The sequence below is a fragment of the Callithrix jacchus genome, chromosome 12 (assembly GCF_049354715.1).
Source record: "Callithrix jacchus isolate 240 chromosome 12, calJac240_pri, whole genome shotgun sequence".
NCBI classification, from domain to species: Eukaryota; Metazoa; Chordata; class Mammalia; order Primates; family Cebidae; genus Callithrix; species Callithrix jacchus.
This window is the reverse complement of record NC_133513.1, coordinates 90547691-90575612: the sequence shown is the minus strand read 5'-3', so window position 1 is coordinate 90575612 and position 27922 is coordinate 90547691. Positions and strand designations below refer to the sequence as shown.

Genomic DNA, 27922 nt, shown 5'->3' with positions numbered 1-27922 from the left:
CTGGGCCTCAAGTCAATCTGACAGGCATATGCTGAGCCCCTCCTGCGTGCAAGGCACAGCTTTCCTCCTCTGAGCCCCCAGCTCACACCCAGACCAGGCTGCAGCCCCCACGCCCCCGCCACCAGGGTGCCCCAAAGGCCCGCCCCTCAGCCCAGTCCTGCAGGCCTTGCCCAGGCCTGCAAACTCCAGCGGTGCCAGGGAGATCTGGTCTTCCAGCCTTGGGAAAATGCCAAAACAAAGACAGGACAAAAAGTTAAGAAGCTTGAGGCCTTTTTAATGACAATTCTCCATAGACACAAAGATCCTTTTAGTTCCTCTCCAGTGTAAAGAAAGCAAAGTTCAGTAAAGGGTACTGAACTCTCATCTCTTAACAGGACACAGAGGCAATAACAAGGCCTGACTGGCTCCCCAGGACTCTGACACGTCCACTGGCTTGGGCAGGCCCCTGACTGCAGAGCCCCAGCTAAACTGCTTGGACTGGCAAGAAAGCAGGCCTAGGATGGGTCCCTTGTCTCCCCAACCTGCCTCTTTGGACCCCGCTCCTCGAGTGTAGAAACCTCTCAGCCACCCATGGGTCCTGGGTTCGAGGCAGCCCAGGACTTCAGGGAAGAGTCCTAGGTAGGAGAGACACCCCCACCACAGTCCTCCTCCTCCCATTCCTTGTGCTACATGTTCCCAGGAACCATGCAATAAATAAATAAATATTTCAGAAAGGCAGGGCAGCTCCAGGGAAGGGAAGGGATGCCTGAGCCAGCTCATGGCTAAGGGAGAGACACTGAGCCCGTAAGAGTCCAGCAGTGAACATGAAATTGTTGGAAAGAAAATGGAGACCCCAAGGGGCCTAATCCCTAACTGAGACTGTCCTCCAGGGAACAGCCCCGGGATCCAGGGCCCAGCCCAGCGAGATTCTACACTTCCCAGGTCCCTGGGGGGCAAACGACTTCAGGACCTCAGCTCCACTCACCTGACCTCACACTCCATGGGGCAAGGGGCAGGGAAAGGAAGATAGAGTGCTGGGCCAGTGGAGGGCTGCCCCAGACTCTGGGCAGAGGGAGCAGAAGAGGTGAACCAAGTGCCCTGCAGCTGCTTCAGTGGAGCTGGGGACACTAGGGCATTGTGTGGGCTGAGATTCTGTGAATCGAGGCGTCTTCCGAGGGGAGGCTGTGGTCCATCCAGCTGCTGCAGCCTCCCCATGCTTTCTTCCACTAAACGCTGAAGGACTCAGCCAACGCTCCTATACACATTCTTCTCTGGGGGAAACTGGGAACTTCAACTCTGTTTCTAGATGCACCCTCAGTCTTGTTAGCCCTGACCACACCCTCTGATGGGGAAATAATCAGATCCTGGTGCCTGAAGGGACATTAATCAGCAGAGTTGGGGTGTGGCACTCCCAAGCACTTCTGCAGGCTCTCTGAGGCTGAGGGCCTGACCCAGTACCCTGCAGGAGAAGAACCTCTTTTCCCAACCTCAGGTCTGGAATTCTCAGGCATGGCCACACTAACCCTGTTCATCAGACTCCACTCAGACCTGGCCTAGCTCACTGCTGCCCTCTAGTGGCTACTGCCTGCCCAGCCCTGAGTCGGTCCACTCAGTCCCAGGCAGAGCGGGGCAAACATGCCAGGCACTCCAGGGGTTCCTCTCCCCAAGGGATTGAGAGCAGCCATTGCCAGCCACTCTCAGGGGTGGGGAACAACTCCAGAAGCCAGCTGGAGAGAACAAGGAAGGAAGGGGAAGCCTACCTAGCATTCAGACCACATTTGCCCAGCATAAAACACAGGGGGCTGGGGTGGGGAGTAGGGAGCCTACTGCTGGCCCCAAGGGAGGGTGCCTGATTGGACCCTGGCTTCTCTTCTCACTTGCTCAACGTCTGGTTACAGGAAGCGCACACAAACACAGTCTCCCTCTGGGCTTCAGGGGCTGAAAAGGAGAAAGAACTTGGCGAGACATTTCCTTGTGCCCTTTGGTTCATGGCAACAACCACTAGAACCACCCTCCCAAATGCCCCACACAGATCTGCCCAGCCCACGCCTTCTCAGCCCAGCTTGCTAGCCTGCCCTCAGAGACTCTCCTTTCCATAGGAACTGGGGATCCTGGGGGTGATGATGCCAACAGCAGTCCACTCCTGGGCTATGAATGAGACATTACTGTGGCACCAACAGAACACCTTAAAAAATCTTTTTTAAATAAAATATCAAATACAAAATTAGCCAGGCATAGTAGTGCATGCCTGTAATCCCAGCTACTCAGGAGGCTGAAGCACAAGAATCATTTGAACCCAGGAAGCGGAAGTTGCAGTAAGCCAAGATCATACCACTGCACTCCAGCCTGGGCGACAGAGCAAGACTCCATCTCAAAAAAAATAAATAAGTAGAATATCACAGTAAAATTTCCCAAAATGTTTTAACAGTGGTTATCTCTGGGTGGTAAGATTACAGGGTTATTTTTCTCTTCCTTCTTCTGTATAGTAATTTCCAAATTTTCTAGTTAGTAAGCAGGTGTTACTTGCATCAGAAGAAAAAAGCACTTGGTTTAATATTATATTACAAAACGGGACATGAAATGTGGCCACATTTTTCAGGAACATACTTCTCTCCTACATGCAAGCTAATGAGCAGCAGGGTCCACACCCAATCGTTCTCTCAGGAAGAAATCAGGAATATTTTTCTTCCTTTTGCCTATCTGTGTTTTTTTGTTTTATTTACAATATGTATGTATAGCTTTTATAAAAGAAAAAAATAAATTTTTAATTTTGTTTGAAGTGCCAAGGCTATAAGAAAAAGATGAAAACTGTGGCTGGTGATTTACTACAGGAAGGCAGGAGCAGCGCTGGGAGCTGCAGGGGTGTTGCCAGTGCTCTTGTTTTTCAACTTTAGTGAAGCGGTCACAGGTATTCATTTTGTTATCACCCTTCAGAATTCACAGGTGCATCATGTCTATTCTTCGGCATGTACCAAATGTTTCCAGATTTTGCTAAAGAGGATGCAGGAACCGTTCCTGCAGGCCTAACTACAATCCCAAGTTCCCTTGATCTCTGACACCCTCGCCCCTTTGCCACAATGTGGCATCCCCTTGGCAGGGCACCAGCCAAGCCCTCCCACCACATGCACCACTCACCTGTGGCCCCCATGGAGGACTTGGGCACTTTGAAGGAGCAGCATCGAGAGCAGAAGCTGTTTCCACAATTACTGCAGCTTCGCTGCAGACAAGAACCGAGGTCAGGTGTGTCCCCCACCCTCAGGCACCTGGAGTTCTCAGCACCTCCCTCCTTTCCACCAGCTGATCCCACCCAAGGAAACTGGGGCTGGGGGGCACCCAAGTGGAGCCAGAAAGAGACCAACTTGAACACCCCCTGGGGAGGCTGGTGAAGGTGGCACAGGAGCAGGAGAGGGCACGCTCACTCCAGAAAGCCATCACCAGGCCCAATGTGACCCGAGTCAGACTTCATGACTCAACTCCTCCCCAGCCGACAGTCCCAAGCACATTGTCCCCAACAAACGCACCCTCAGACACTCACCCTCTTCTTCAGCACTGAGAAGGTAGCTGAGCAGCCCGTACAGTTCCCTGAGAAACAGAGGCAGCAGCTCAGCCCTCACCCATCCTGGGACTCCCACCTGCTCCAGGTTCTTCTAAATGGGACACTCAGGACACCAGCCCAGCCTCCTTGGCTGGACGGTGAGCCAGGGAGCAAGTCCAGATTCAGAGCCAGAAAGAAGGACTCAAACTAAGAAGACTGATAGCCCCTGGGAACTGATGTCTCCAGCCATACACAGCTACCAGCCCCTGAAGCCTCCAGAGCTTAGTGGCCCTAGCTGCAGAAATCAGAGAGCACCCAGCAGAATCCACTCCCGGAAGGCCAGCTAGGCTGGCAGGGACCTGATCACAGGCATCCCCAAATGAAACCTGCCTAAGAAGACTCTTTCCCGAGCAACGCCTTACAAATACTCCACCCACAGGGTAAAGACAGAAATGCCTCCTAAAAACCCAAACTCCTGCTTTCTGTCTCTAGACTGCAGGAGAGAAGCTCAGAGCCAGGCACATTCCAAGAAGACATGAAGGGTAGAATGCTTAATTGTGGGGAGCAGCAAATGGCATGGGGGGACACAGAGCAAGGCGAGGTCTTGCCTAAACCACCAGAGATGCCAGGATGGCCAAGTGCCAGGCAACAGTGGAGGGGCAATAGCAGCTTAGAAAATGGCTAGAAGATGACAAGGGAGTATGAGGAGAGAGGAAAGATGGGGAAGGAGGAGCTTTCTGGGATGTGGGGCCCAAAGGCCTACTGTGACCCAGCCAGACCACCTGTGTGGGCAGGTACAGAGCACCAGGCCTCATTTTCACAAAGGCCCCAAAGTTTTATTGACAGCTACATGTGGTCCCTTCCTCTGTCCAGCCAAAATCACCTGAAGTCCTTGCTAAAGGAGATCCCTGGGTTCAGGGAAAAGAAGACCCAAGCTAGAGCCAGGGGAAACCTGAGGGCAAGGTGCTTCAGGTAAACGCCCGCTCTGTCAGCCAGGGAAAGAGAAGCACAAGCCTGCTGCTGGTGCCAAACCAGGAAACTAACTGCTCCAAGATTCTGTCCCTACACTAAGAATCGGGGGAAGGCAGCCTCCCCCAGCCTCTCCTTAACAAGGGACGTACGGGAATGGGACAGGCAAAAGGAGCTACTCAAAGACTGACACTGGCCCATGCCCAAGGGCTCCCTCTGAACTGAATGGAATGCCTGGGCCAAGCACCCATGGGCAGCCAGGTGGTCTGGTGAGAGAGCTGTGAACCCACACAGGCCAAAGCCAGGGAGGGCTCTGGGAGCTGACAGCAGCTGAGCCAGGTGACGTCCCCTTCCAACACCTACCAAACCTTTCTGCCCCTTCTCAGCAACAGCCTGGACTCATCCATCCTCACTCACCACGTGATGATGCCACAGAGGCCATGAGAGCAGGGGCACTAAGGTCCAGTGGGGCCTGCCAGGGCAACAGTCATGGAGCCTCCAAGACAAAGGGGGGCTTCCCACCAAGACGTCTCCCACGCAGAGGCCACAGAGAAGCTCCTGCACAGTCAGCCCTCATTCTCCCATGTACCCCCTCATCTACTGGCAGGGGTAAACAGAACAACCCCCAGTAGAGCTCCCCAACATTCAAATGTGGAATCCTAACATCCAAAGCAGGGCCCCTGGGAGGTGACTGGGTCACGAGGGTGGAGCCGTCGTCAATAGGACTAGTGCCCTTATAAAAGAGGCCCCAGGTAACTGCCGTGGCCCTCCCATCTTCTCATGAGGATACAGTGAGAAGGCGCTGTCTATGGCACAGGAAATGGACCTCACCAGAACCCAATCATGCTGACACCCCCACCTTGGACTTCCAGCCTCCAGAACTATAAGACATTTCTATTATTTAAAAGCCACCCAGCTTAGTGTATTTTGTTATAGCAGCTGAAATGAAGTAAGACAGCCCCCAAAGCAGCTCACCTCACCCTGCTCTCAGGACCCAGACCCAAGAGCAAAGGCCACAGGGGCAGAGCTACTACACCTACCGTCACAGCAAAGAGCTTGGGAACATCTCAGGTAAGGGAGAAGCAAGAGGTCTTGAAGGATGAGGAGCTAAGAGGGGTTTGAGAAAAGAAGCACTTTCTGCCCTTCCCATTCTTGAGGGAGCCTGAAAAGGCCTCTGTCCATCCTGGCAGAGATTATCCAAACCAAAAACCAAATACAAAACCGGGACAGGCATAAAACAAGGGACTTCACACACCAGGGCAAAGGGAAACAGAGAGGGAGGATGATGAGGCAGAAAGAACACAGGAGCCGAATCAGAGAACCTGAATTTGAGTCATAACTCCACTAAAGTCTTTGGGCAAAGCACTCTTTTCACCTCAGGTTACTCATCTGTAAAATGGGAACAACTAAGTACCTTTACTTAGAAGTTGTAGAAACAGATAAATTATTTGCTGGACCAGAGTAATACTTCTTATGTAGTGTTACTGGGCACTGCTGGAATCTGGTTGCTCTGAGCCCTTAAGAACTGCCTGCTCCTGTCACACCTACAGTAAGGATGAAATGAGATCACACATGTGGAAGTATGGAGAGTAGAGATCACTGAACATAAAGAATGCCCTAGAGAAGTCAGCAAGCAGCATAAATAATAGGGGCCAGGCGTGGTGGCTCACATCTGTAATCCTAACACTTTGGAAGACCAAGATATGAGGATCACTTGAATTCCAGGAGTTCAAGATCAGCCTGGAGAACAAAGTAAGACCCTGTCTCTACCAAAAAAAAAAAAGGAAGGGATCTTGAATGACTGGGGGACATTCACAATGCAGAAGGAAAGATTCTGTCCAGGACATCTAATCCTGAGAAAACTGCCTGGCTGCTACAGAGGTAGGAAGGCAGGACCCTGTGGGCCCCAGGTCAAATTCCTCAAGGTAAACCCTACGGCTTCTTCCAAGGCACAGACCCTAGAACTCACTTCACTCCAGAATACACAGTAATCTCCTGCTCCCCTACTCCCCCTACTGACAGCAGGCAGGAGGGCCCTTCCTCAGAAGCATGGCAGCTCTGGGGTCACCAGCTACTCTAGGTTCCCACCATAATTGTATGTGGCTCAGTTCCCAGCACTGCTGATCTGAGCCAGGTTTCCAAGCTGTGCTAACCATTAAGTCTGCCCTTCTCCAAAGCTGCCTTCCTTAACCGCTCTTCCCCCAACCCTCAGTAAAATAAGGACTGACTGGGGAGAAGTGAACTCAGGGCTCTATCATGTCCAGAGAAACAATCTGCTTCAACTTGCTTCCAGCTGGATCATAAAGACTAAGACAGGCTCCTAGGAACCCACAGGGTGGGCCAGGGCCTCCCACATTAACCGCACCCACTACACACCATGAACCAGCCAGGTGCTGTGCTAGCCCTTCATAAGCATTACTGTCTCATTTGACATGAGAACTGTAACAACCCTATAAGGTAAGAACAATGATCCCCCTTTTACAGAAGGGGAAACTGAGGCACAGGGGTGTGACATCATTTGCTCAAGGGTATCTGGCTGAGCTGGGATTTATAGCAGGCAGTGAGATTCCACTCTGTTCTTAGCCATCATGCTACACTGCCTTCTGAGGTTCTGTCTCAGGATTACAGCTCTCTGCAGTCCCGGGATGGCATTTCTCAAACTGAGTTCCTCATCTTCCCACAAGTGAATATCCAATCAGAACAGAGGGACAAGAAGGAACCCACACTCATTCCCTCAGCAGTCCTGCCGGGCATCTGCCAGGGCCCCGGGGTCCCATGGATACACCTTCATTCCCCTGTTCTTGTCACAAGTCAGTACCCCCAGTTCTGAGACCCTTCCCCTGTGGCTGGGTACTCCACCCCACTCCCCTGCCAGCCCAGCCCCATCTCCTGGCCGCACCGAAGTTGTTGGTGGGGTAGCGCTTGCGGAGCCGCTCCGTGAGCCGAGACACCTTGCTGCGCAGCACCTCATTCTTGCTCATGAACCCGTTGTCCTGCAGGGCCAGCTCATCCTCTGCTGGGCACGGGGCGCCCTCATCATCCTCCTACGGGAACAGCTCCTTCCAGTCCTGCCCACCTCTTGCGAGGCTGCAGGACCCGTGTGCACAGGCACCCGGCACAGCAGACCCCATGAGGTGTGGCAGCAGCCAGCTCAGCCACCCTCCCCAGCCCAGCCCCTGCCCACCCACCAAGGCTTCCACTTACCAGCACCACCAAGTGGGTCTCCTGCCTCCCAAGGTGCGGGGAAGAGGAGAGAAAACAGAGAAAAAAAGATAGCAAGAAGAAAGAAGCTGCCTGGAGGGAGCCCCCAAGCAGAAGGAAGTATGGAAGCGCTGCTCTGAGCTCTGCATACTTCCCAAATGGTGATGTTGACAGATGCCCCTGAGAGGATCCCAGCATCAAACAGCCCTGGAGAAAGCTGGGTACTACTGTTTCTCAAACTGGGTGAAACTAATTTAGTGGGTCTTTATTTGAATAGAACAGAAAAGGAAAGATAATATCCCTTACAATGTACTTTCAGGAAACTTTCGTTTCCCTTAAGCTTTACATATTTTATGGACCTAAGTGTGAACTGGGTTAAGAGGTAAAATGTGTTCCTTACTATGGGTCACAGCCAAAAATGCTGAAATTCCCGCTCTACATATCCCCCCACCAAGATTCACAGTCTACAATCACGAATCAAAGTTTTAGAGCACTCTTTCAGCCACCAAAAAGTCAAATGCCTGCATGGCCTGGGCTGACGTATGATTGAGGTGAGTTGGGGTAAATCACAGGCCTGGTGGAAATCCACAAGGTGTATTTCTTTTATCTCAATTTCCCACTTTACAAAGAGAAATAAATTAAGAGAAACGATATCCTGCTCTAAGAAAAACAAAAATACAAATGTGACAAATGGCAACCACAACCTGACCTCAGTGATAAAACACAGCAGGGGTATTGAGGACCACCTGTAGCCACATGTGACCTGCTAAAGGGAACAGGAGCTCCTCAGCTATACTGACTGCAGCAGACTCAGGGCTACCAGAGAAACTGGAAACCTGCAGTTCTAACAAAAATCTCCCCATATTTAAACATTGGCTCAAAAAATTATTTTGAAACTTTGCATGCCAAATAAAACACTTCTGCAAACTCCCAGTTTGATTTACCATCCTAAAATCAAGAAGGCTGTTTAGGTTCCCCTGACCTAGCACTTGGCCATGCAACTATTTTCTCCAGCCTCCCCTCCCCGCCCTGTAAAGGGACATCTTAGGGAACTCATTCTGCAGAAGAGCAGAGACCCAGGGCAGTAGCCTCCTCAAAGACTGCCTTTCTGACATCAAAGGCACCAAACCCATGGTCTCCAGCAAGGGCTACAAGTCATCCAGCTCCCCCAGCAGGGCATTTCCCAGAGACTTCCAGAGCCACTCTTGCCCTGGGAACACAGGATAGCTGGCTCAACCAGAAACAGGAGCCCCTAGGGAGGGGTTCAGTGGCACCCTTTCAAACAGTGAGTTCTAGCTCACAGCAAGTTTTAGCTTCTCATGTGGACATTAAAAATAAAATTAAAAAAAAAAAAAAAAAAACAGTTACAGGACCACCCAATTTCTGGCCTGCTCAGTAGAGGATGCTGGGGAGGGGCCACCCACCTCAATTGCATCTTTAAACTCTTCATCTGGCTCAGCCTCCTCGGCTTCCTCCACGCTGCCCGGTGTGAGGTCCTGGGAAGAAAGACTCTATGACAGAAGGAGAAGGATGGCAGCACTGCTCCCTAAGAAAGAGGACCAGCTCCCCAAGCCAGCATCCAAGCTACCCAAAACACCAGGAAATGGCACAACTACAAAAAAGGAAACCACAGGAAGGAGCAACCTCTAGCCTGGCAGGGCAGGGGAGATGGAAACAAGAGCACAGTGGGCTCTACAGTGGCCATACCTCACAGTGGTTGGGGGCAGAAGCTCTAGAACCACAGGGTTGGGGTCTTAGACCCAGCCCTGCCACTTACTAGCCTCTCTGTGCCTCAGCCTTCTATTCTACAAATGAGAATGGTCTCTTTCTCAGAAATAACCAGCCTGGCACAGTGGCTCACACCTGTAATCTCAGCACTTTGGGAGGCCGAGGCAGGCCCATCATTTGAGCCCAGGAGTTTGAGATCAGCCTGGACAATGTGGCAAAACCCCATCTCCACTAAAAATGCAAAAAAATTAGCTGCACGTGGTGGCACACACCGGCAGTCCCAACTACCCAGGAGGCTGAGGTAGAAATGCCTGAGCCCAGGGGGTGAAGGTTACAGTGAGCCGTGACTGCCCCACTGCACTCTAGCCTGGGTGACAGATGGAGATACTGACTCAAAAAAAAAAAAAAGAAAGAAAAAAGAAAAAAATCTACACTCTATGATGTGAATATCTATCTATAAAGCACTTAGAATGGCATCTGACACAGGGTAGGCACTCAATGAAGCATGGGTAACTGTTCTTATTACAGTTATCATTATTAAGCACTTCAAGGGAGATTAGGCCTGGGAAACAGCAGGAACTACAACAGAGGCCAGCCCAGGAGCTATAAACAAGCTAATAACAGGGGGGCCCACAAGCTGCCACAGCAGGCTGTGCCCTGACAGTCAGTGACACCTACCTCCGTGGGTGTGAGGGCAGGCGTGCTGTCCATCAGACCACCCTTCCCCCCAAAATCTGGTGGTGGAGGGCTCTCAAAGGCATGCTCTTCCTGCTTGGGGTTCATCCGCCGCTGCAGAGATGCCCTATACTCAGACACAACTACCCAGGGAATGAAGAAAAAGGGTAGGAGGCAAAAATGAGACACCATGAGTGGCACTTTGGGGGTGCCCACTTCTGCAGCTGGCTGGCCTCTCTTCCCTCCGCTGCAGGAAAGAGTCACCCTCCTAACTCTGAGCAAGTCACCTAACCCAAGCCTCTTAAACAAAACTTAGAAACCACCACCTGCCCCAGACTGCTAGAGAGATTAAATGTAGTAAGTACTTGATAAATCATGGCTTCTGTAATTAATTACTCTACCACAGGGAGGAAAACAAATACAGCAATCACTCAAACATATGTACAGACTCAGGCCTCTGTGACTCAGGGCCTCTCCAGACTGCCTCAGCACTTTAGAAGCCAGACGACAGACGGAAACTCTGGTCTCACACAGAGACATGGCAGCAACTCCAGGTGGCTGCACCCCAGGGGATGGGTGGCAGCTTTGAGAAAACAACCTTCCCTCATCTTCCAGAAGCCATCATATCATGTAAGCAGTGATCCATCTGCCCTAGGAAGGGAGGGAAGGGAGATGGGAGCCCAACAGTAGCAGCCTTCCCTGGTGAGATTCCAGCTTCATCTAACATCTCAGAGCCCATGAGAGAGGACCCTAGCCTGGTGCTGACCCTCATGGAAGCACAGCAAGCTGATGATTAGCTATAGAGACAGAAGAACTGAGGAGCCTAGCCTAGCCCTCAGAGCCAGCCTGGGCCCTGTCTCTGTCAGGCCCTCCAGGGCTTACCTCGGAAGAACTCCACATTCCCCAGAAAGAGCGTGCTGTTTAAAAGGGTGAGGACCCAGCAGAGCGGCAGCAGATACAGCATGCAGACCATGCCCAGAAGAGCCCCATAGAACCTGGATGACGGAAGAACCACAAGATTAGAAATTCATGGCCGGGCGCGGTGGCTCACGCCTGTAATCCTAGCTCTTTGGGAGGCTGAGGTGGGTGAATCACCTCAGGTCAGGGGTTCAAGACCAGCCTGGCCATCATGGTGAAATCCCATCTTAAAAAAAAAAAGAGAAAGAAAAATTCATAACAGCAGCAGGAGACGGGTTTGGAGCACACCCACAGAGGGGTCCAGGTGAGACATAGCTCTGGACACATTAATAAACCGACAAGACCCGCTCATCAAACCAGTCAAAAATGGCGATGAAGCCTGAGAACTACTGCCCAGTCACCTGTGCGAACACCTGATGCTGGTGAGGCCGAGGTGGTGTCAGCTGGGGGCACATAAACTGGTTCAACCACCATCACCCCTCAAGGTCTACACTCTGCAGTCTAGAGTAAGACAGACTGGGATTGGAAGCCAGCTCTGCCACTTCTCATTCTGAGAAGTCTCTTGGTCCTCCAGGCATGGCTCCCTTCCCATGTAAGATGGACTGAAGTAGTGCCTACCAACAGTTACTAGGAAGAGTGAGATAATACAGAGGCAGTGTTGAGAGCAGTGCCTGGCACCAGGTGAAGACAACAAACATTAGTTATCACTATTATTCACATTATAGAGCCTCAAAAACATTCTTTCTGTTTGATACAGTAGTTTCATCCTTGAATTTAAGAAAAATTTTCCAAAAGATTAAAGCTAAATCCACAAAAATGTTTACGCCAGAGTCAGTAATGAAAAGAGAAATTGACTAAATCTGTAACAGAATGGCTCCATAAATTGTATTCACCATCTATATTAATCTGGTATTATAAATAATTCCAAAGGCTATATAGCAACAACGAAAATCATCTTTAATATAAGTGAAGAAAAAAAAGAAAAATTGAATGTATACTATGAAACGAAATTAGATGCATATGACAAACTCTAGCAAGCAAGCCAAACACGAGATTTGGCTGTATGGTGGATTACATGTTGAGTTATTCTTCTATTATTAAAATATTTTTACCACACATAAAAGAAAGCATCTAAACAAAAGTAATGCAAGAGAGACCACAAGCATACATGCAGATAAACACACAAGAGCCCAGGAGGCGAGCTCTTCCCCTGAGATAGGAGGGGCAGAGGTCATCTCAAGGCAGCTGACTTTGCTCGGGCTCAAGCTGCAAATTCCTATAGAGTAGTGGGCAGAGAAGGGGTCACTCACTGTGAGGACACGACGGGGTTCTCCCAGTGCAGCACGCGGTAGGCGGCTTCACAGGTGCAGCACAGGCGGCTCAGGAAGGCCTCCAGCTGGATCAAGCTACAGACACGAGGACTTTGGTGAGTGGGCAGGACAGAAGTTCTGGGAAGTGGAGCCTGGGGCCTTGCAAGGTGCAGCTGGCTAGGGATGGCCAATCTCTTTAAACACACTCACCATGTGTTTAAAGACAGAGGGGCTGAGAGAGCATGGGAGAAAAGGGACTGGCTAAGCCACCCCAACTACATTCCAGTCTCCTTTTTGGAGGCTCCTGCTGAGGTAGAAACAGTATAAATCCTGCTTTGGTCTCTTCCTAGCTGTTGATGTCAGGCAGGCTACTGAACTTTTCCAGGGCTATAGTTTCTGCATCTATCAAATGAGGATCAGAGGACCCACCTCACAGGTACACAGCAGCTGTCAGGATAAATGGCATGATATTCTCCACCTGGGAGGTGAAACAGACTCACATGGGGAGTTCTGGTTGTTGCTTTTTTAAAACATAGATGAACCACAGAAGCCTTGAGCACAGTCTGAACCCAGATCTGGGTTCTGAAGGGTTCCTTGGAGACAAGCTGATTCCAGGGCTGGGGCAGGGAAGTATAAGATGAATAGGAACATCCTGTTGTACCATAAAGTAAGGAAACACTCAAAAATGATGGGGAAAATGCAAACAAGAGTCAACTCAAAAGAGCTCCTACTGGCCAACCCTAGGACAATTTGAGATTAAAATAATGGCAGTAATAGATTCTAACTCATCAAATAAAATATAAATCTGTGAGTTCATACTCATAATAAAAAAGGAAGAGCTTTCTTATAATAGAAAGCCAGCTTAAAAAAAAAATCTAGATAGAATGACAATTAGAAAATCACCTTTGCAACCATCATAGTAATAAACTGATTAAGGTAAGACCCATCAATGGATTTTAAAGCAGTGGGTAAATGTTTGATGAAGAACAAGATATTTACATAGTCTCAATGTATCTCCCCTCAAATTACTGCGAATGAAAAGTAAAATGATAATTTACAGTATGGATGCCTTAACCAAGTGATCAAAGTCAGTACTTGTGCCTCCTGATATGCCTGATGTGCCCCATGATGTGCCTATCATGTGCCTGATATGGATGCACTGAACATGACACATCACTTGTCACACTCCTAAATCTAATCACAATGGATCAAACAATCCAAAAATGAGGGAGATTCTACAAAATAATAAGCTTGTACTATTCAAAAATATCAAGGTTACAAGAAACAAAGACTGAGGTACTGCTCCAGGTTAAAGAAGACTAAAGAGATATAAAAAAATTAAACATGATGTATAAGCCTGGATTGGATCCCAGATCAGGGAAACTGATACAAATAACTTTATTAGGCCACCCAAACTGGCTCACACCTGAAGTCCCAGCACTTTGGGAGGCTAAGGCAGAAGGATTGCTTGAGCCCAGGAATTCAAGGCCAGCCTGGGCATGACAGTGAGACCCCATCTCTACAAAAAAATGTGTTAATTAGCAGCGCATGGTGGCATGTGCCTGTGGTCCTAGCTACTCAGGAGGCTGAGGCAGGAGGATCACTTGAGTCCAGGAGGTGAAGGTTGCAGTGAGCCATGATCATGCCACTGCATTCCAGCCTGGACGACAGAGCAAGACCCCGTCCCAAAAAATAAAATATAAAGAAAATTAATAAAAGAAAAAGAACTTTATTAATACAATTGGTAAAATCTGATTATAAATTATACATTAGATATTAATACTGTTAATGTTATCAATGTTAAGTTTCCTAATTTTGATTACAGTTCTGTGGATATATAAGAGAATGTCCTTGTTCTTAGCAAATCCATGCTGAAGTATTTGGGGTAAACAGTTATATTTGCAACTTACTTTCAAATGGTTTAAGAAAATAAAAATAATGTGTATATGTAGAGAGACAGACAAAGCCGACATGGCAAAATGTTAATAACTGTTCTATCTAGGTAAAGGGCATACGGGAGTTCTTTGTGTTATTCTTGCACTTCTTTAAGTTTAAAACTATTTCAGGCCAGGTACAGTGGCTCATGCCTGTAATCCTAGCACTTTGGGAGGCCAAGGCGGGCAGAACACTTGAGGCCGAAGTTCAAGACCAGCCTGGCCAACCTGGTGATCGTCTCTACTAAAAATACAAAAATTACCTGGGCATAGTGGCACATGCCTGCAATCCCAGCTACTCTAGAGGCTGAGGCACAAGAATCACTTGAACACAGGAGGCAGGGGTTGCAGTCAGCCAAGATCACACCACTGCATTCCAGCCTTTGTGACAGAGCAAGACTCTGTCTCAAAAAAAAAATGCATTTATATACATATATATAAAATAAAACTATTTCGAAGTAAGAAAGTCTTTTTTAAAAACTACATATCCAGGGCCGGGCATGGTGGCTCAGCCTGTAATCCCAGCACTTTGGGAGGGTGAAGTGGGCGGATTACCTGAGGTCAGGAGTTCAAGACCAGCCTGGACAACATGGTGAAACCCCATATCTACTAAAAATGCAAAAATTAGCCAGGCGTGGTGGCACACACCTGTAATCCCAGCTACTTGGGAGGCTGAGGCAGGAGAATTGCTTGAGCCTAGGAGAAAAAGGCTGCAGTGAGCCAAGATCATGCCACTGTACTCCAGCCTGGCAGACAGAGCAAGACTCTGTCTTAAAAAAAAAAAGAAAAAGGAGAGATAGCACGGGGAGAAATGCCAGATGTAGGTGAAGGGGAGGAAGGCAGCAAATCACACTACCATGTGTGTACCTATGCAACAATCTTGCATGTTCTTCACATGTACCCCAAAACCTAAAATGCAATAAAAAAAAAAACTACATATCCAGGCCCCACTCTAGATAACTGACTCAATTTCTGGGGTGAGGCCCAGATATCTGTTTGTTTATAACTTTTCTTTCCCCTACTCTATCTGAAGAGAATGCACAGACCCCACTCCAGAGAAGGGAGGAATAAATGCCCACTGCTACTGAAGTCAGTAGATTAATGCTTCCTCAAAAGTACCAGCTCTGTCATGTTTAGGAAGTTTCTCCACAGTGTAGTGATGATAACTTATATCTACTCAACACTTCCCAGTACCAAACACCTGTTCAATCTTCACAACCACCTTGTGAGTAAGCCCTGTTATTAACCTATTTAACAGATGAGAAATCTGAGACAGAGAAGCTAAGTAACTTGCCCAGTGTTACACAGCAAGTAAATGGAAGAGCTGGGATTTGAACCTAGGCAGCAGTGGCTCATATATTCACATGCTTAGTCCAGACCCTAACCTGTCTCTCCAGCAAAAGAACACAGGCTGTAAAACAGCTAGATCTAGATTCTCATCCCAGCTTGGTCACTTTCTAGGTAAGTCAGTCAGCCTTTTTCTTCACCCATAAATGGAAGATATTAATACTAGCTATCTCTCAGAACTATTAAAAAGACTAAGTAACAGCTGTGGTTTGCCTACTATAACATCTGGCACACACAGCTAGCACTTAGTGTCATGGCTGCTGTTATTGTTCCCCCACCTCCCTGGCCTCTCTTCCATACTCACAAGCTCTTCACCTCAGCCACAGCTTCGGGGCGAGATAGGCGCACTCTCTGCAGGTCCTCCTGCCTCACGCTATGATACTTCCTCCGCATCAGCTCGGACTCGGGCAGCCGTGCCCGGCAAACCTCCTGAAGGTAGCCCAGCAGGGCGGGCATTGAAATCATCAGGGCACCTACTGAGTACCATGCACCTACAGAATCAAAAACACTGCAGGTAACACAGGTAAGCAAGGACCAGGAGTTGGCCCACCCAGACACCCACTGCTTGTCCCTCACCTCCTCCAGGGCTCTGCCAGTCAGGCTTTCCTGATGGCCTGTATGACACAGTGTCTCACCCCTACTCTCCAGCCCCCTTAACCCAGCTTCACTCCTCATAGACCTTATCACCACATGACACATTACAGGCATGTCTGTTGTCTCCTCTACTGAAGTAAGCTCTTGAGGGCTGGAACTTTGTCCCTTTGGTCACTGCTGTGGCCCCAGCCTCACTTTTAATACATTTTAAGATGCTGCTAGCACACAGTCAGAGGCTCATGCTGCAGTGTGATTGCCAGGAGCTCCTGCTGACTGATATTCGGACCTCTGGGCCACTAAGGTAGCCTGGAAGCCTTTCCTTTGGCTTTTAGCACACCACAGACGACTGCCTTGAGAAATGGTAAGGCCGACATAAAATTCAAAGAAGGAACTTCTTCCATGCAATATGGTACAACAGCAAGCTAACAGAGCAGCGGGCCCATAATAAATGCTTATTAAATATCTGTCACGGGAACTGATTTACTTTGGGAGCATATATAGAAAAATCAAACATCCTAGGAAGTTCTCAACAGGTAAAGATGAGTCCAACTAAGAAAGAGAAAATGAGATCTTGTATGAACTGGATTTATTTTCAACCTCCTCAGTCTCTACCTCCAGAGGAAACAAAGAAGACACCTGAGAAATACAAGGTCAATATAACAACAAAAACATAAATAATGGTCCAACTCCTCTGAACATTCTGTTCTAGACTTTATTCTGACCCTGAGGAGTTTGGCTTTCTGTGTAGCCATCTGCCAGTGTCAACCATGGACAGGGCAGGATCACAGCATGCACGATAGTAAGAGGTCCATAGAATACATTATCCAGGACCCCAGTAGACACCTATGTGTCCACAATTCTATCTCAAAGGCTTCATGCCCCTCCTCTCTGCTGGTGACTGCCCAGCAGCTCCCGCTAGGCTCACTGGCTGAACCAGAGAAAAGCAACAGATATGGCAGAAATCTCTTCTCAGCTCCACTCCCCACTACCTTTACCCATACCATGTCCCTAGATGACCCCTTGAATCAGCTGGAAAACCAAAATGGAAAAAGGTCAATGCATCCTCAGCAGGAAGTCAAGGAAATAATAATATTGAGAGCAGCTCCAATGCACTGGCTGCCTATTCCACACCAGGCACTGTGCTAAGTATTATGCCACATTCCTCACAAATACTCTAGGAGGAAAGCAGCATTTTTATCCTCCCTTTAGAGATAAGGAAAATCAGGAGTAACAGGGAAGTTCATAATTTGCCCAAGGTCACAGCAGGCAGCTCAGCCTGGATTGTCCCTCTAGAGCCTGTTTCTGACTCCAAGCAGACAGAGAGGAAAGCTAACTCCAGGGCAACAAAAGCAGCTCCGGCACACAGGGCACACAGGGCACACAGGGTGGGGCTGCATCCAGGTGTCCTTCCCCAACATTCGTTCACAAAAAACACTGGCCTCTGGAGGCAGTTCTTACCCTCATTCAAAGTGAGGAACAAGATGTTGAGGCCCAGGCAGGTCAGCAAGGAACACAAAGGCATCTGCCACCTACAACACAGAGAGTCCTGATCACTACAGAGAGCCACTCCTCCAGCCAGGGAGGGGAGACCAGGCAGCACAGATGGGACATCAAGCCAGAAGAGGAGGCCTGGAACACAAAAGGTTAAGGAGAAATGAAAAGGGGGCCTCTCACTTGGACTGGTGACCAGGAGAGGTGGTAACAGGTCACACATTAGCACCTGGGGTAAGGGAACTGAAAGGTCTGTAGTGCTTTCTCCCAAAAGGAAGAAGACTTCATAAAATATCAGTTAAGAAACCCAGTTAATATCATTTAAACTGTGTTTTGTAAGGTTGTAGTCTCCTCAAGAGGTGACACTAACAAAGTTCTTAATACTTTATTCTTTTTTCATACTTTCATAAGATTATATAATCATTGCACAAGATTCAACTAATACAGAAATCAAGAAAGAACAAATCGTAACTTCTTTGATCCTTGTTTGTGCCTTTATCTTCTTATGTCCGTGATTTTGAAAGTTTGAGAGTTTATCTGAAAGTTTATTTTGAACACTTAATAATTCAAAAGGAGAAAAAATAATAAAGATTTTTTTTTTTAATATATTAAAAATCAAGATGAAAGTAGCGTGCAGCATTCACTTAGCAATCATACCATAAGTGAGCTGGAATAGACAGAAGCAAACACAGATACAGCCACTGCCACCACCACTGCCACCACCAAATGGCAATGCAGAAGTCCCCAAAGTGGGAAGAAGGAAGACCAGAGACTCAAGTTGCTGAGAACAAGCAAATGCTGCTAGACCCGTCCCTGATAAAGGACATTTACTCTGGAAAGAGGAGCACAGATGCAACAATAAAGCCATGACACCCAAATTCTAAAGACAGTGTCAGTTTATAAGGTGAGCCATCAGAGAGAGACAAATATCAGAAAAATAAACAGGCAAATTGCTGGCAAGCAAAGCACTGAATGCATTTTTTTTCTTGTTCTTTTGAGACAAAGTCTCAGTCTTGTCGCCCAAACTGGAGTGCACTAGCACAATCTTGGCTCACTGCAACTTCTGCCTACTGGGTTCAAGCGATTCTCCTGTCTCAGCCACCTTAGTAGCTGGTATTACAGGTCCATCACCACACCTGGCTAATTTTTGTGTTTTTAGTAGAGACGGGATTTCACCACGTTGGCCAGGTTGGTCTCGAACTCCTGACCTCAGGTGATCTGCCTACCTCAGCCTCCCAAAGTGCTGGGATTACAGGGGTAAGTTACTGTACCAGGGCTAAATATATTTTCTCGTGCTCTAATTGGAGTATTTCAGAGTTACTGAATGAAGTTAACTAATTTATGTGGGGTTTTTACTTTTTTTAAAAAAAATACTTTAAGTTCTGGGATACACATGTAGGACGTTCAGGTTTGTTACATGGGTATACACGTGCCATGGTGGTTTGCTGCAGCTATCAACCCATCATGTACATTAAGTATTTCTCCTAATGCTATCCCTCCCCTAGCCTCCCATCCCTCGACAGGCCCTGGTATATAATAGTCCCCCTCCTGTGTCCATGTGTTCTCATTGTTCAACTCTCACTTATGAGTGAGAACATGTGGTGCTTGGTTTTCTGTTCCTGTGCTAGTTTACTGAGAATGATGGTTTCTAGCTTCATCCTTGTCCCTTCAAAGGACATGAACTCATCCTTTTTTATGACTGCATAGTATTCCATGGTATATATGGTACCAGATTTTCTTTATCCAGTCTATCACTGATGGGCATTTGGGTTGGTTCCAAGTCTTTGCTACTGTGAATAGTGCTGCAATAAATATGTGTGATGTGTCTTTATAGTAGACTGATTTATAATCCTTTGGGTATATACTCAGTAATGGTATTGCTGGGTCAAATGGTATTTCTGGCTCTAGATCCTTGAGGAATCACCACAGTGCCTTCAATGGTTGAGCTAATTTACACTCCTACCAACAGTGTAAAGGGGCTTTTACTTTTTATATGAGTAAGGGAATGAAATGACATCTCTGCCTTGCTCCTGAAATTCAACACACTCCACCTGTATCACCCTAATTAGGCGTCAGAACCTCTAGTGGCAGCTACCAGGGTAAAGCGAAATAAAAGCCAATCCCATCTTGGAAATAAATACATCACACCACCACTGAAGTCACTTTGATTTTAAAACCTCTTCCCGGGCCGGGCGCGGTGGCTCACGCCTGTAATCCCAGCACTTTGGGAGGCCGAGGCGGGTGGATCACGAGGTCAACAGATCGAGACCATCCTGGTCAACACGGTGAAACCCCATCTCTACTAAAAATACAAAAAATTAGCTGGGCACGGTGGCGCGTGCCTGTAATCCCAGCTACTCAGGAGGCTGAGGCAGGAGAATTGCCTGAACCCAGGAGGCGGAGGTTGCGATGAGCCGAGATCGCGCCATTGCACTCCAGCCTGGGAAACAAGAGTGAAACTCCGCCTCAAAAAAAAAAAAAAAAACCTCTTCCCTTCTATCAAATGTTTTTACTGACGCTTTGGTCCCAGGAGACCCACGTAGTAGAGTACCTAATCCCAGGAGAGAGTCTGTTAACAATTTACTGCAGCTCTAGGCTTCAGACCTAATAGCCAGAGTCCAAGATTAGGTACTTCTTCAAAGTCAAATCCTCTTTACCAAGAAAAGAACAATCAAAAGCACAAACTAATCTGACAGCCACTTTCACAGACCAGCGCTCCCTCTCGCAGCAGCACAGAAACCATAGGCTTCTGGGGGCTTTTAGGTCCAATGCTCTTCCTGCATCCAGCTTTCACCAATCTACCACATCCTCCAATTTCTAATTCCATAAAATGAAAAAAACTTAACATATTAGTGCCCTAAGAAGCACTACAGACCAATAGAGGAAAAGAAGGGCAGGGAGGGATATACTTAACTTTTGTACTTTGCCACAAAAGGGCAATACACACACATACAAAGAATGTTCCAGGGAGCACAGGCTCTCTCCTAAGGAAAACCAAACTTCACAACATGCTGAGATTATCAAAGCCACTCCTCATACTATCTCCCTACCCCTTGTGCCAAGAGCACAGTGATCTTGTACAGACCACAGCTCTGGAACACTGACTAGTCCACCTCTACGGATACTGACATAAACTAGGTGAATGAGAAAAATGTAGGGCCTTGGACAGAGAACTAGTAACAAACCATCCACTATTTCCAGACTGATGCCAGACTCAATGGTATCCTTGGAAGTTAACCTAACTCCACTCGCCCTGCTTCCTACCAGTCTCTCTCGGGTATTTTAGAGCGTTGAGGGTCTTTATGAGAATCTGATGAAAACAAGCAGCTTTCCCTAGAAATATACACATGTGCAGACACATAATTTTACATGCAGTTTCAGGGGATTCACTGACCCCTAAAAGCTACCCATAGGCTCCAAGTTAAAAACCTCTGCTCTTTAGGACAATCAGGTTTTTGTGCGACTCCTGATGCAATGCAGTATCAGGGACACAACATTTACCTTTGCAAAAAAACCAAAAAACTTTTCTAACTTGAATTGAATTCAACCTTTTTTTTGGAGATAGGGTCTCGCTCTGTCACCAGGCTGGAGTGCAGTGGCACGATCTCAGCTCACTGCAACCTCCGCCTCCCAGGTTCAAACGATTCTCCTGCCTCAGCCTCCTGAGTAGCTGGAACTAACTACAGGCACACACCACCACACCCAGCTAATTTTTGTATTTTCAGTAGAGATGGGGTTTCACCATGTTGGCCAGGATGGTCTCGATCTCTTGACCTTGTGATCCAACTGCCTCGGCCACCCAAAGTGCTGGATTACAGACATGAGCCACCACGCCCAGCCAGAATCTAACCTTTAAATCTAACTTCTACTCTGCACCTCAAGAAGAAACCAGACAAATCTCGGTAGTAAATTCTAGGACAGTCAGTTCAAGCTCAGTCTCTTCAGCAAGTTAATGTCATGAGAGAGATTGTTTAAGACTGAAAAAAACTTAAGACATAATAATACAAACAATGCACAGTCCTGGACTGAAATATGATTTAGCCAAACAGATTGTACAACTGAGGAAATGGAATATGAACTGAGTATAGGATGATACCAAGGAGTTATTATTAATTTTGTTAGGTATGATACTACTTTGATTTTGAAAGAAATGTCCTTATTTAGAGACAAAAACTGACATATTTAGGGAGTAGAATGCCATATACATAATTTAAAATAATTTTAACATAATAAAAGAGCCAAAAGAAAATTATAGAGAATGAAAAAGCAGGATAGGAGGGAAAAAAATTAATATCCATAATCTCAATAAATTAGTGAAAATGGGCTGGGCACAGAGGCTCACACCTATAATCCCAGCACTTTGGGAGGCTGAGGCAGGAGAATCGCTTGAGCCCAACAGTTCAAGACCAGCCTCGGCAACACAGTAAGACCCTATCTCTACAATTTTTTTTTGTTTTTTAACTAGTCAGGTATGGCGGCTGAGGTAGGAAGATCGCTTGAGCCGAGGAAGTTGAAGCTACAGTGAGCCATGATCACACCACTGCATTCCAGCCTGCACAAGAGAACAAGATCCTGTCTCAAAAAAAAAAAAAAAAGTGAAAATGGTATCTGCTTATTCATAGGTTTTTGTATTTCTTAAACTTTTGTTCAAAATTATATCCTAATTTTTAGTATTAATTATGCTAATATTGGGAGCAAAGGAAAACATGAAGATTGCTCCAGGCTGTAGAAGGCCTAATGTTCAAGGCTATCTAGCAGTCCTGAGGAAGGAGTTTATTCAGTCACAAAGAAGAACCTTGCTGAAAGGCAGGATCACTCCCAGTATCTGCTTTTCCTGGCTGGGCCTGAGACACAGGGTAGGCCTGGATAAACCCAGAGGCCAAACAAACCTCCCAGAACGGCTCCTCATTAGGGCAAAAAGGACAGCCAGCCACTGCTTAAATGGTCAATGTTAGTTACTACAGAGCAGGAAGGCAGAAGGCAGAGCAGACCAGAGCAACTCCACAAGTCTGTACCTGAGCAAGTATCGAACACCATCACCTGCATCCTTCAGGGGTTCCAGGTAGATCTCCAGCCTCTTGTAGGAGAGAACCAAGTTGAAAAGATCAAATGCTGGGGACTTGGTAGGAAAAGGTGGAGACTCCAAGGGAGCCTCGGGCATCACGCTGTGGCTCACCTCCGGCCCACACCCCTCACGTTCTGATGTCTGCATCCTGTAACCATAATAATTCCCAACATTTGCATTGCACATCTAATCCCCAAGACACTTCTACCTACTGCTTCATTTGGTGCCCACAGAATACCTCTGAGCAAGGCAAAGTGAATTATTCAGATCTAAAATCCTGTTCTTTGGAGTCTCCATCCAATGCTCTTTTCCCACATACACAACAAAACTAAAAGTTAGCCGGGCACGGTGGCTCACGCCTGTAATCCCAGCACTTTGGGAGGCCAAGGGGGGTGGATCACGAGGTCAAGAGATCTAGACCACCCTGGCCAACATGGTGAAACCTCGTCTCTACTAAAAATACCAAAAAAATTAGCTGGGCTTGTTGGCGCGTGCCTATAATCACTCGGGAGGCTGAGGCAGGAGAATCGCTTGAATCAGGGAGTCGGAAGTTGCAGTGAGCCGAGATCATGCCACTGCACTCCAGCCTGGCGACGCAGCCAGACTCCATCTCAAAAAAAAAAAAAAAATCATAAAAATCAAGCATAAATGATCGCTGCAGGGAGGCAGCCCGTGGTCTGAAAAGAAATGATGCCCTGGAACATTTTGGTACCACTCCTTACCTGGTTAATTCCTACTCATCCTTCATGTACGAGCTTAAACATCACTCTCTTACTCTGGGAAGTCTCTGCCAACACCCTCAAGTCTAGATTGGGAGACCTTGCCCAATGCTCCCAAAGGATCACGTACTGACTCTAACAGAGCACTTACCACGTCAAAGTAAAGCTTCCTACTCTTAACTTTCAGCTGGCCTCCATTCACCAGTTTCTGTACACAGTGGGTGCTTAACAAATGCCTGCTGAATGAGTGAATGAAATACCGTGCTCCAGGACTCCCGCCCCATCCTTTAATCCTTCCCACTCCCTTCGGTTCCCAACAACTTCCTGGGCCATCTCTCCCCAAGGCAGTCGACATCAGAACGCCCCATTCCCATCTGCCCTCTCTGATGCGGAGCCCCAGGAACGCTTACGCTCTTTCCCAGTTCCAAGTCCTGGCTAAGCGGCAAACAAGGGGGCGGAACCTCGGCGAAGAGCAACATAAACCAGTCCCAGGCAATAAGCTGCCAACTGATGGGACTGTGAGGGGATGTGACAAAGGAGCCAACGGGAGCCCGAAATCCCCGCGGGCCGAGCCAGGGCGAAAAGGGCCCAGAGCGGCGCGAGGTAGGAGCCCAGGAAAGGGCTAGGCAAGTCGGCGCCCGCACTGGCCTTGGCCAACACCCCTTCAGCCAAGGGGGCCTGATAGAGCCCGTGCGGCTGGACAGGGAAAGCCACGCCCAAGGTCGCGGGGCCAGCAGGTGGGCGGCCCCGGCAGCGCTCAAGCGCCCAACTCCACACAGTCTGCGGAGACACGGGTACGCGGGGGGTGCGGCGGGGGCGGGACCTCACCTACCTGGCCGCTGGCTCCGTGAGGGTCGGGCAGGAGCAGGAGGAGAGGCACTGGGTCCCGGAGTGTTTCCTCAGGCCAGCCCCAGACGAACGCCGCTCCTCCCCGCTGGGCCGTTCGGAAGTCGCAGGACCGAAAATCTCCGCTTACGCCGCCGCCATCGCCGCTTCCGGGACGCGACTCACTCTGCGGCTGCGTCCCCATGACGCCATCTCGCTCCGGGTTTTGCTCCGCCCACTCCAGCCCAGGTGAGCGCTCTCCCCCGCAGTGCGCCTGCGCTTCTTTTTCCGCGCGGGCCCGGCTGGAGTAAACTCTGTCGTTGGCCGTCGGCGGTTCGCAAAGCCCAGAGGAGCTTTGGCAGTACGTGCTTGCCCACCCTGCACCTCGTTGCCCTCACTTGCGGCAGGGAACAGTTAGCGAGAGGCTAAACTGAAGAATTTACGACTTCATCCTCTTTCCTTCCAACTTTGGCACTGAAGTGAGGACTGTGAGCCCTGGAAAGGCAGAAACTGTATCCTGTATAAGACGCCCAGCAGAGAATTAGGTTGTTTCCTGAGTAGCTAGGGTACATACAAGGTCCTGTGCAGGCTTCTCCCACCTCAGTCCGCTTCACACCGTGTGGCCCAGTTAATTTCCCTTAAAGCACACATCCGATGGCTTTACATTCGTGACTTAGCGCTCAGATATGGAGCGCCAAGCACTAAACTGGACTGAGCTCTTTGGCATTTTGGGGGATTTTTTGTTTTTTGTTTTTTGTTTTTTTTCTGATACGGAGTTTCACTCTTGTTGCCCAGGCTGGAGTGCAATGCCGCGATCTCGGCTCACTGCAACCTCCGCCTCCTGGGTTCAAATGATTCTCCTGCCTCAGCTTTCCGAGTAGCTGGGATTACAGGCACGTGCCACCATGCCCAGCTAATTTTTGTATTTTTAGTAGAGACGGGGTTTCGCCATGTTGGCCAGGCTGGTCTCACACTCCTGACTTCAGGTGATCCATCCACCTCGGCCTCCCAAAGTGCTGGGATTACAGGCGTGAGCCACCACGCCCGGCGAGGGCTGAGCTCTTTGTAGACATCTAGTCCTCCTCCAACAACCCTTATTAGGGTCATCACCATTTTACAGATGGAGAATCTCAAACATGTTAAGGAACTTCTTCAGTGTTGCAGCTAAGAAGTAACTGGGAGCTGGAATTTGAAGTGTATGTGTCATCTGACCCCAGCGCCCCAACCATACCAACACCCACCTTGGTCTGCATTTCCTGGCCTCCTCCCCTGCCATCCTTCACCTGCCTTTGACTTTGGCCAATTCACCCCTCCATTGTTAGCCTCAAATGCCCCTGGCACTCAAATATCCGTATCCCTTCCCTGGGTGCCCCAGCTGGAAGTAATCACTTCCCTCTCCAAGCAGCCACAGCTTTATCTGCACCTCTTCCTGCGTTATTTCCTTTCAGAAAGACAGGCCCAGGCCCACCCCTCCAGCCATGACTCATCTGTGCTCCAAGTTCCAACTCTTACTCCTTGGGGTTTTGCTCTAACAGGCCTGAAATCTTGACTCTCACTGACTCCTTTTTTTTTTTTTTTTTTTTTTTTTTAATTAAAACCTTTTCCTTTTTAAAGATGGGGTTTCACCATGATGGCCAGGCTGGTCTTGAACTCCTGACCTCAGGTGATCCACCCACCTCGGCCTCCCAAAGTGCTAGGATTACAGGCGTGAGCCACCACGACCGGCCAGACTCTCACTGACTCTTAATCATCATTCTAGAGACAAAATTCATGGAAAATTTCTCCTTTACCCTAACTTTACCCCCTCTTTCCTACCTGAGTTGAAAGACTCACTGTAAAGTGCTCTCTACTGCTTCCTTACCCAATTCACTCCTCACTGAACTGTAGTCCTGCTCCCCTCCATATTACTGGGCTACCTGCCTGCTCATCTGTGACATCTGGCTGCTAAATCCAATGGACACTTCCCAGTCCTCCTTGCAGATGACCTCTGAAGCACCGGACACTCTTTCTTTCTTGGCACCATTGTCTACCTTAGTTTCCATCACACCACTCTCTTCTTCTCTCTATCCTACCTTCAAGGTCTCCTTAAGGCTTTTTTCGTAACCCTCAAATATTGGGGCTCCTTTTGCCACCCTTCTTTCTTCTGACTCAACACACTGCCTGGGGATCTCATTCACTCTTGTGGCTTCTGTCAGCTAATATTTCCCGTGTCCATGTCTCCAGCACCTGAAGCAGTACCTGACACATAGTAGGCATTCTGGGTTTGTTTGTTTGTTTAATTTAAAAAAAATATGGAACGCTTCACAAATTTACGTGTCATCCTTACGCAGGGGCCATGCTCATCTTCTCTGTATTGTTCCAATTTTAGTATATGTGCTGCTGAAGCGAGCATGGCATTCTAGGTTTTTTGTTTGTTTGTTTTTGTTTTTGTTTTGTTTGAGATGGAGTCTTGCTCTGTCACTAGGCTGGAGTGCAGTAGCATGATCTCAGCTGACAGCAACCTCCGCCTCCCAGGTTCAAGTGATTCTTCTGCCTCAGCATCCTGAGTAGCTGGGACTACAGGTGCACACCACCACGCCCAGCTAATTTTTTATTTTTAGTAGAGATGGGATTTCACCGTATCGGCCAGGATGGTCTCGATTTCTTGACCTCGTGATCTGCCCGCGTCGGCCTCCCAAAGTGCTGGGATTATCCCACTGTGCCCGGCCTGGTATTCTGTTAAGAAGGGTTGCAAAATGTTACCACTGGGGGGCAGTCTGTGAGATCTCCCTGTTATACTTCTTAGAACTATGTATAAATTGATGATTGTCCCCAAAAGAAATGCTTACCCTGTATAGAGATTTTTCTTACAGCTCCCTGCTTTAGCTGACTTTTTCAATTACCTGGCATGTGCCAGTCCCAACATGAGTAAGGTGGGAGGGCTTCTCCTCGGATGAGTTGCTTGGTTGGTTTTTCCAGCTGTAAAATGGGGATAGATATAGTGGTAACCTCAGTGTGGGGCTGTGATGAGAATTAAATGAGCCAAAGTGTATAAATTCCTGGCATAAGTGTTCAAAATAGTTAGCAATCATTGTGATTTTTATTTTTACTTAAAGCCCTACCACCACCACCCCTGGCCCCAAAATCAGACAAGAATCCACAAAAGGCCAGAATGTAGAAAGATCCAATTCCCACACATATGACTAAGCAGCTATATCCGGAAATCCACTCATCACTCCTTAGAGAAATGGACTCAGCTTTGTGGCTGGGCCAGGCCCATCTGCTGGACTCTGCTTCTCCTCCCTTAGGATGGATGGGTCTTTTCCGTGAAGACTCCCGGGTCTGTCATGCAGATAGCCTCTGAAGGCCCCTCTTTTCCATTTCCTAACCTCGCCTCAGGTCTGAATTCCAGAATAGGCTATTGCCACTCCCCACCCACTCCCATCCCCTACCCTGCCCACCTCTCTCTGTCTTTCTCAGACCACTCTCTTGCTGGATAGTTTCAGTGGCACTCTGTGACCTCCAGGATAAAACCAAAGCCCGGTGTATTCAACTCTGGGAGTTCCCAGATGTGTCACACCTTCGCCCATTACTGCAACTTTCTACAGATCTACAGACTACTCCCACATTCTTTTTTTTTTTTTTTTTTTTTT

The 27922-nt window shown here is 48.2% G+C and overlaps 1 protein-coding gene and 1 non-coding gene across 51 annotated transcripts; both read right to left on the bottom strand.

Annotated features, from left to right (window-relative positions):
• Window positions 1–253: 253 nt before the first annotated feature.
• ZFYVE27 (zinc finger FYVE-type containing 27) lies at window positions 254–24511 on the bottom strand. 50 transcript variants are annotated; one of them, XR_013525038.1, is made up of 14 exons: window positions 24298–24469; window positions 22722–22758; window positions 17649–17819; window positions 15901–16087; window positions 12316–12411; window positions 10970–11082; window positions 10091–10230; window positions 9109–9195; window positions 7688–7777; window positions 7383–7527; window positions 5898–6027; window positions 3515–3561; window positions 3115–3196; window positions 254–1917 (listed from the first exon to the last, which is right to left on the bottom strand). XR_013525038.1 is itself a non-coding variant. In XM_035268677.3 (13 exons), exons 2-13 carry the CDS (start codon window positions 22725–22727, stop codon window positions 1853–1855), a joined length of 1254 nt encoding a protein of 417 aa, XP_035124568.1. In that variant the 5' UTR covers window positions 22728–22894; window positions 24298–24469; the 3' UTR covers window positions 254–1852. The 50 variants fall into 50 exon arrangements, 44 of the variants coding, with proteins under 44 accessions (XP_035124568.1, XP_078202344.1, XP_078202343.1 ...); XR_013525041.1 differs by lacking the exon at window positions 7688–7777 and having other exon boundaries at window positions 17649–17719; window positions 22697–22894; XR_013525042.1 differs by lacking the exon at window positions 7688–7777 and having other exon boundaries at window positions 9109–9180; window positions 17649–17719; window positions 22697–22894.
• Window positions 24512–26575: 2064 nt separating this feature from the next.
• Window positions 26576–26682, bottom strand: LOC118146471 (U6 spliceosomal RNA). Its single transcript, XR_004732333.1, has one exon. It is a non-coding gene; the product is annotated as a U6 spliceosomal RNA (small nuclear RNA).
• Between the last annotated feature and the right edge of the window lie 1240 nt (window positions 26683–27922).

Coding starts and splice junctions, on each gene's coding strand:
- ZFYVE27 (XM_035268672.3), bottom strand. CDS start 22,893: ATGCAGACATCAGAACGTGAGGGGTGTGGGCCGGAGGTGAGCCACAGC. Junction 16,088..17,648: donor GTTCCTCACTTTGAATGAGG/GTAAGAACTGCC, acceptor TTGATTCTGTAG/GTGCATGGTACTCAGTAGGT. Junction 7,528..7,687: donor AGACCCACTTGGTGGTGCTG/GTAAGTGGAAGC, acceptor CTGTTCCCGTAG/GAGGATGATGAGGGCGCCCC.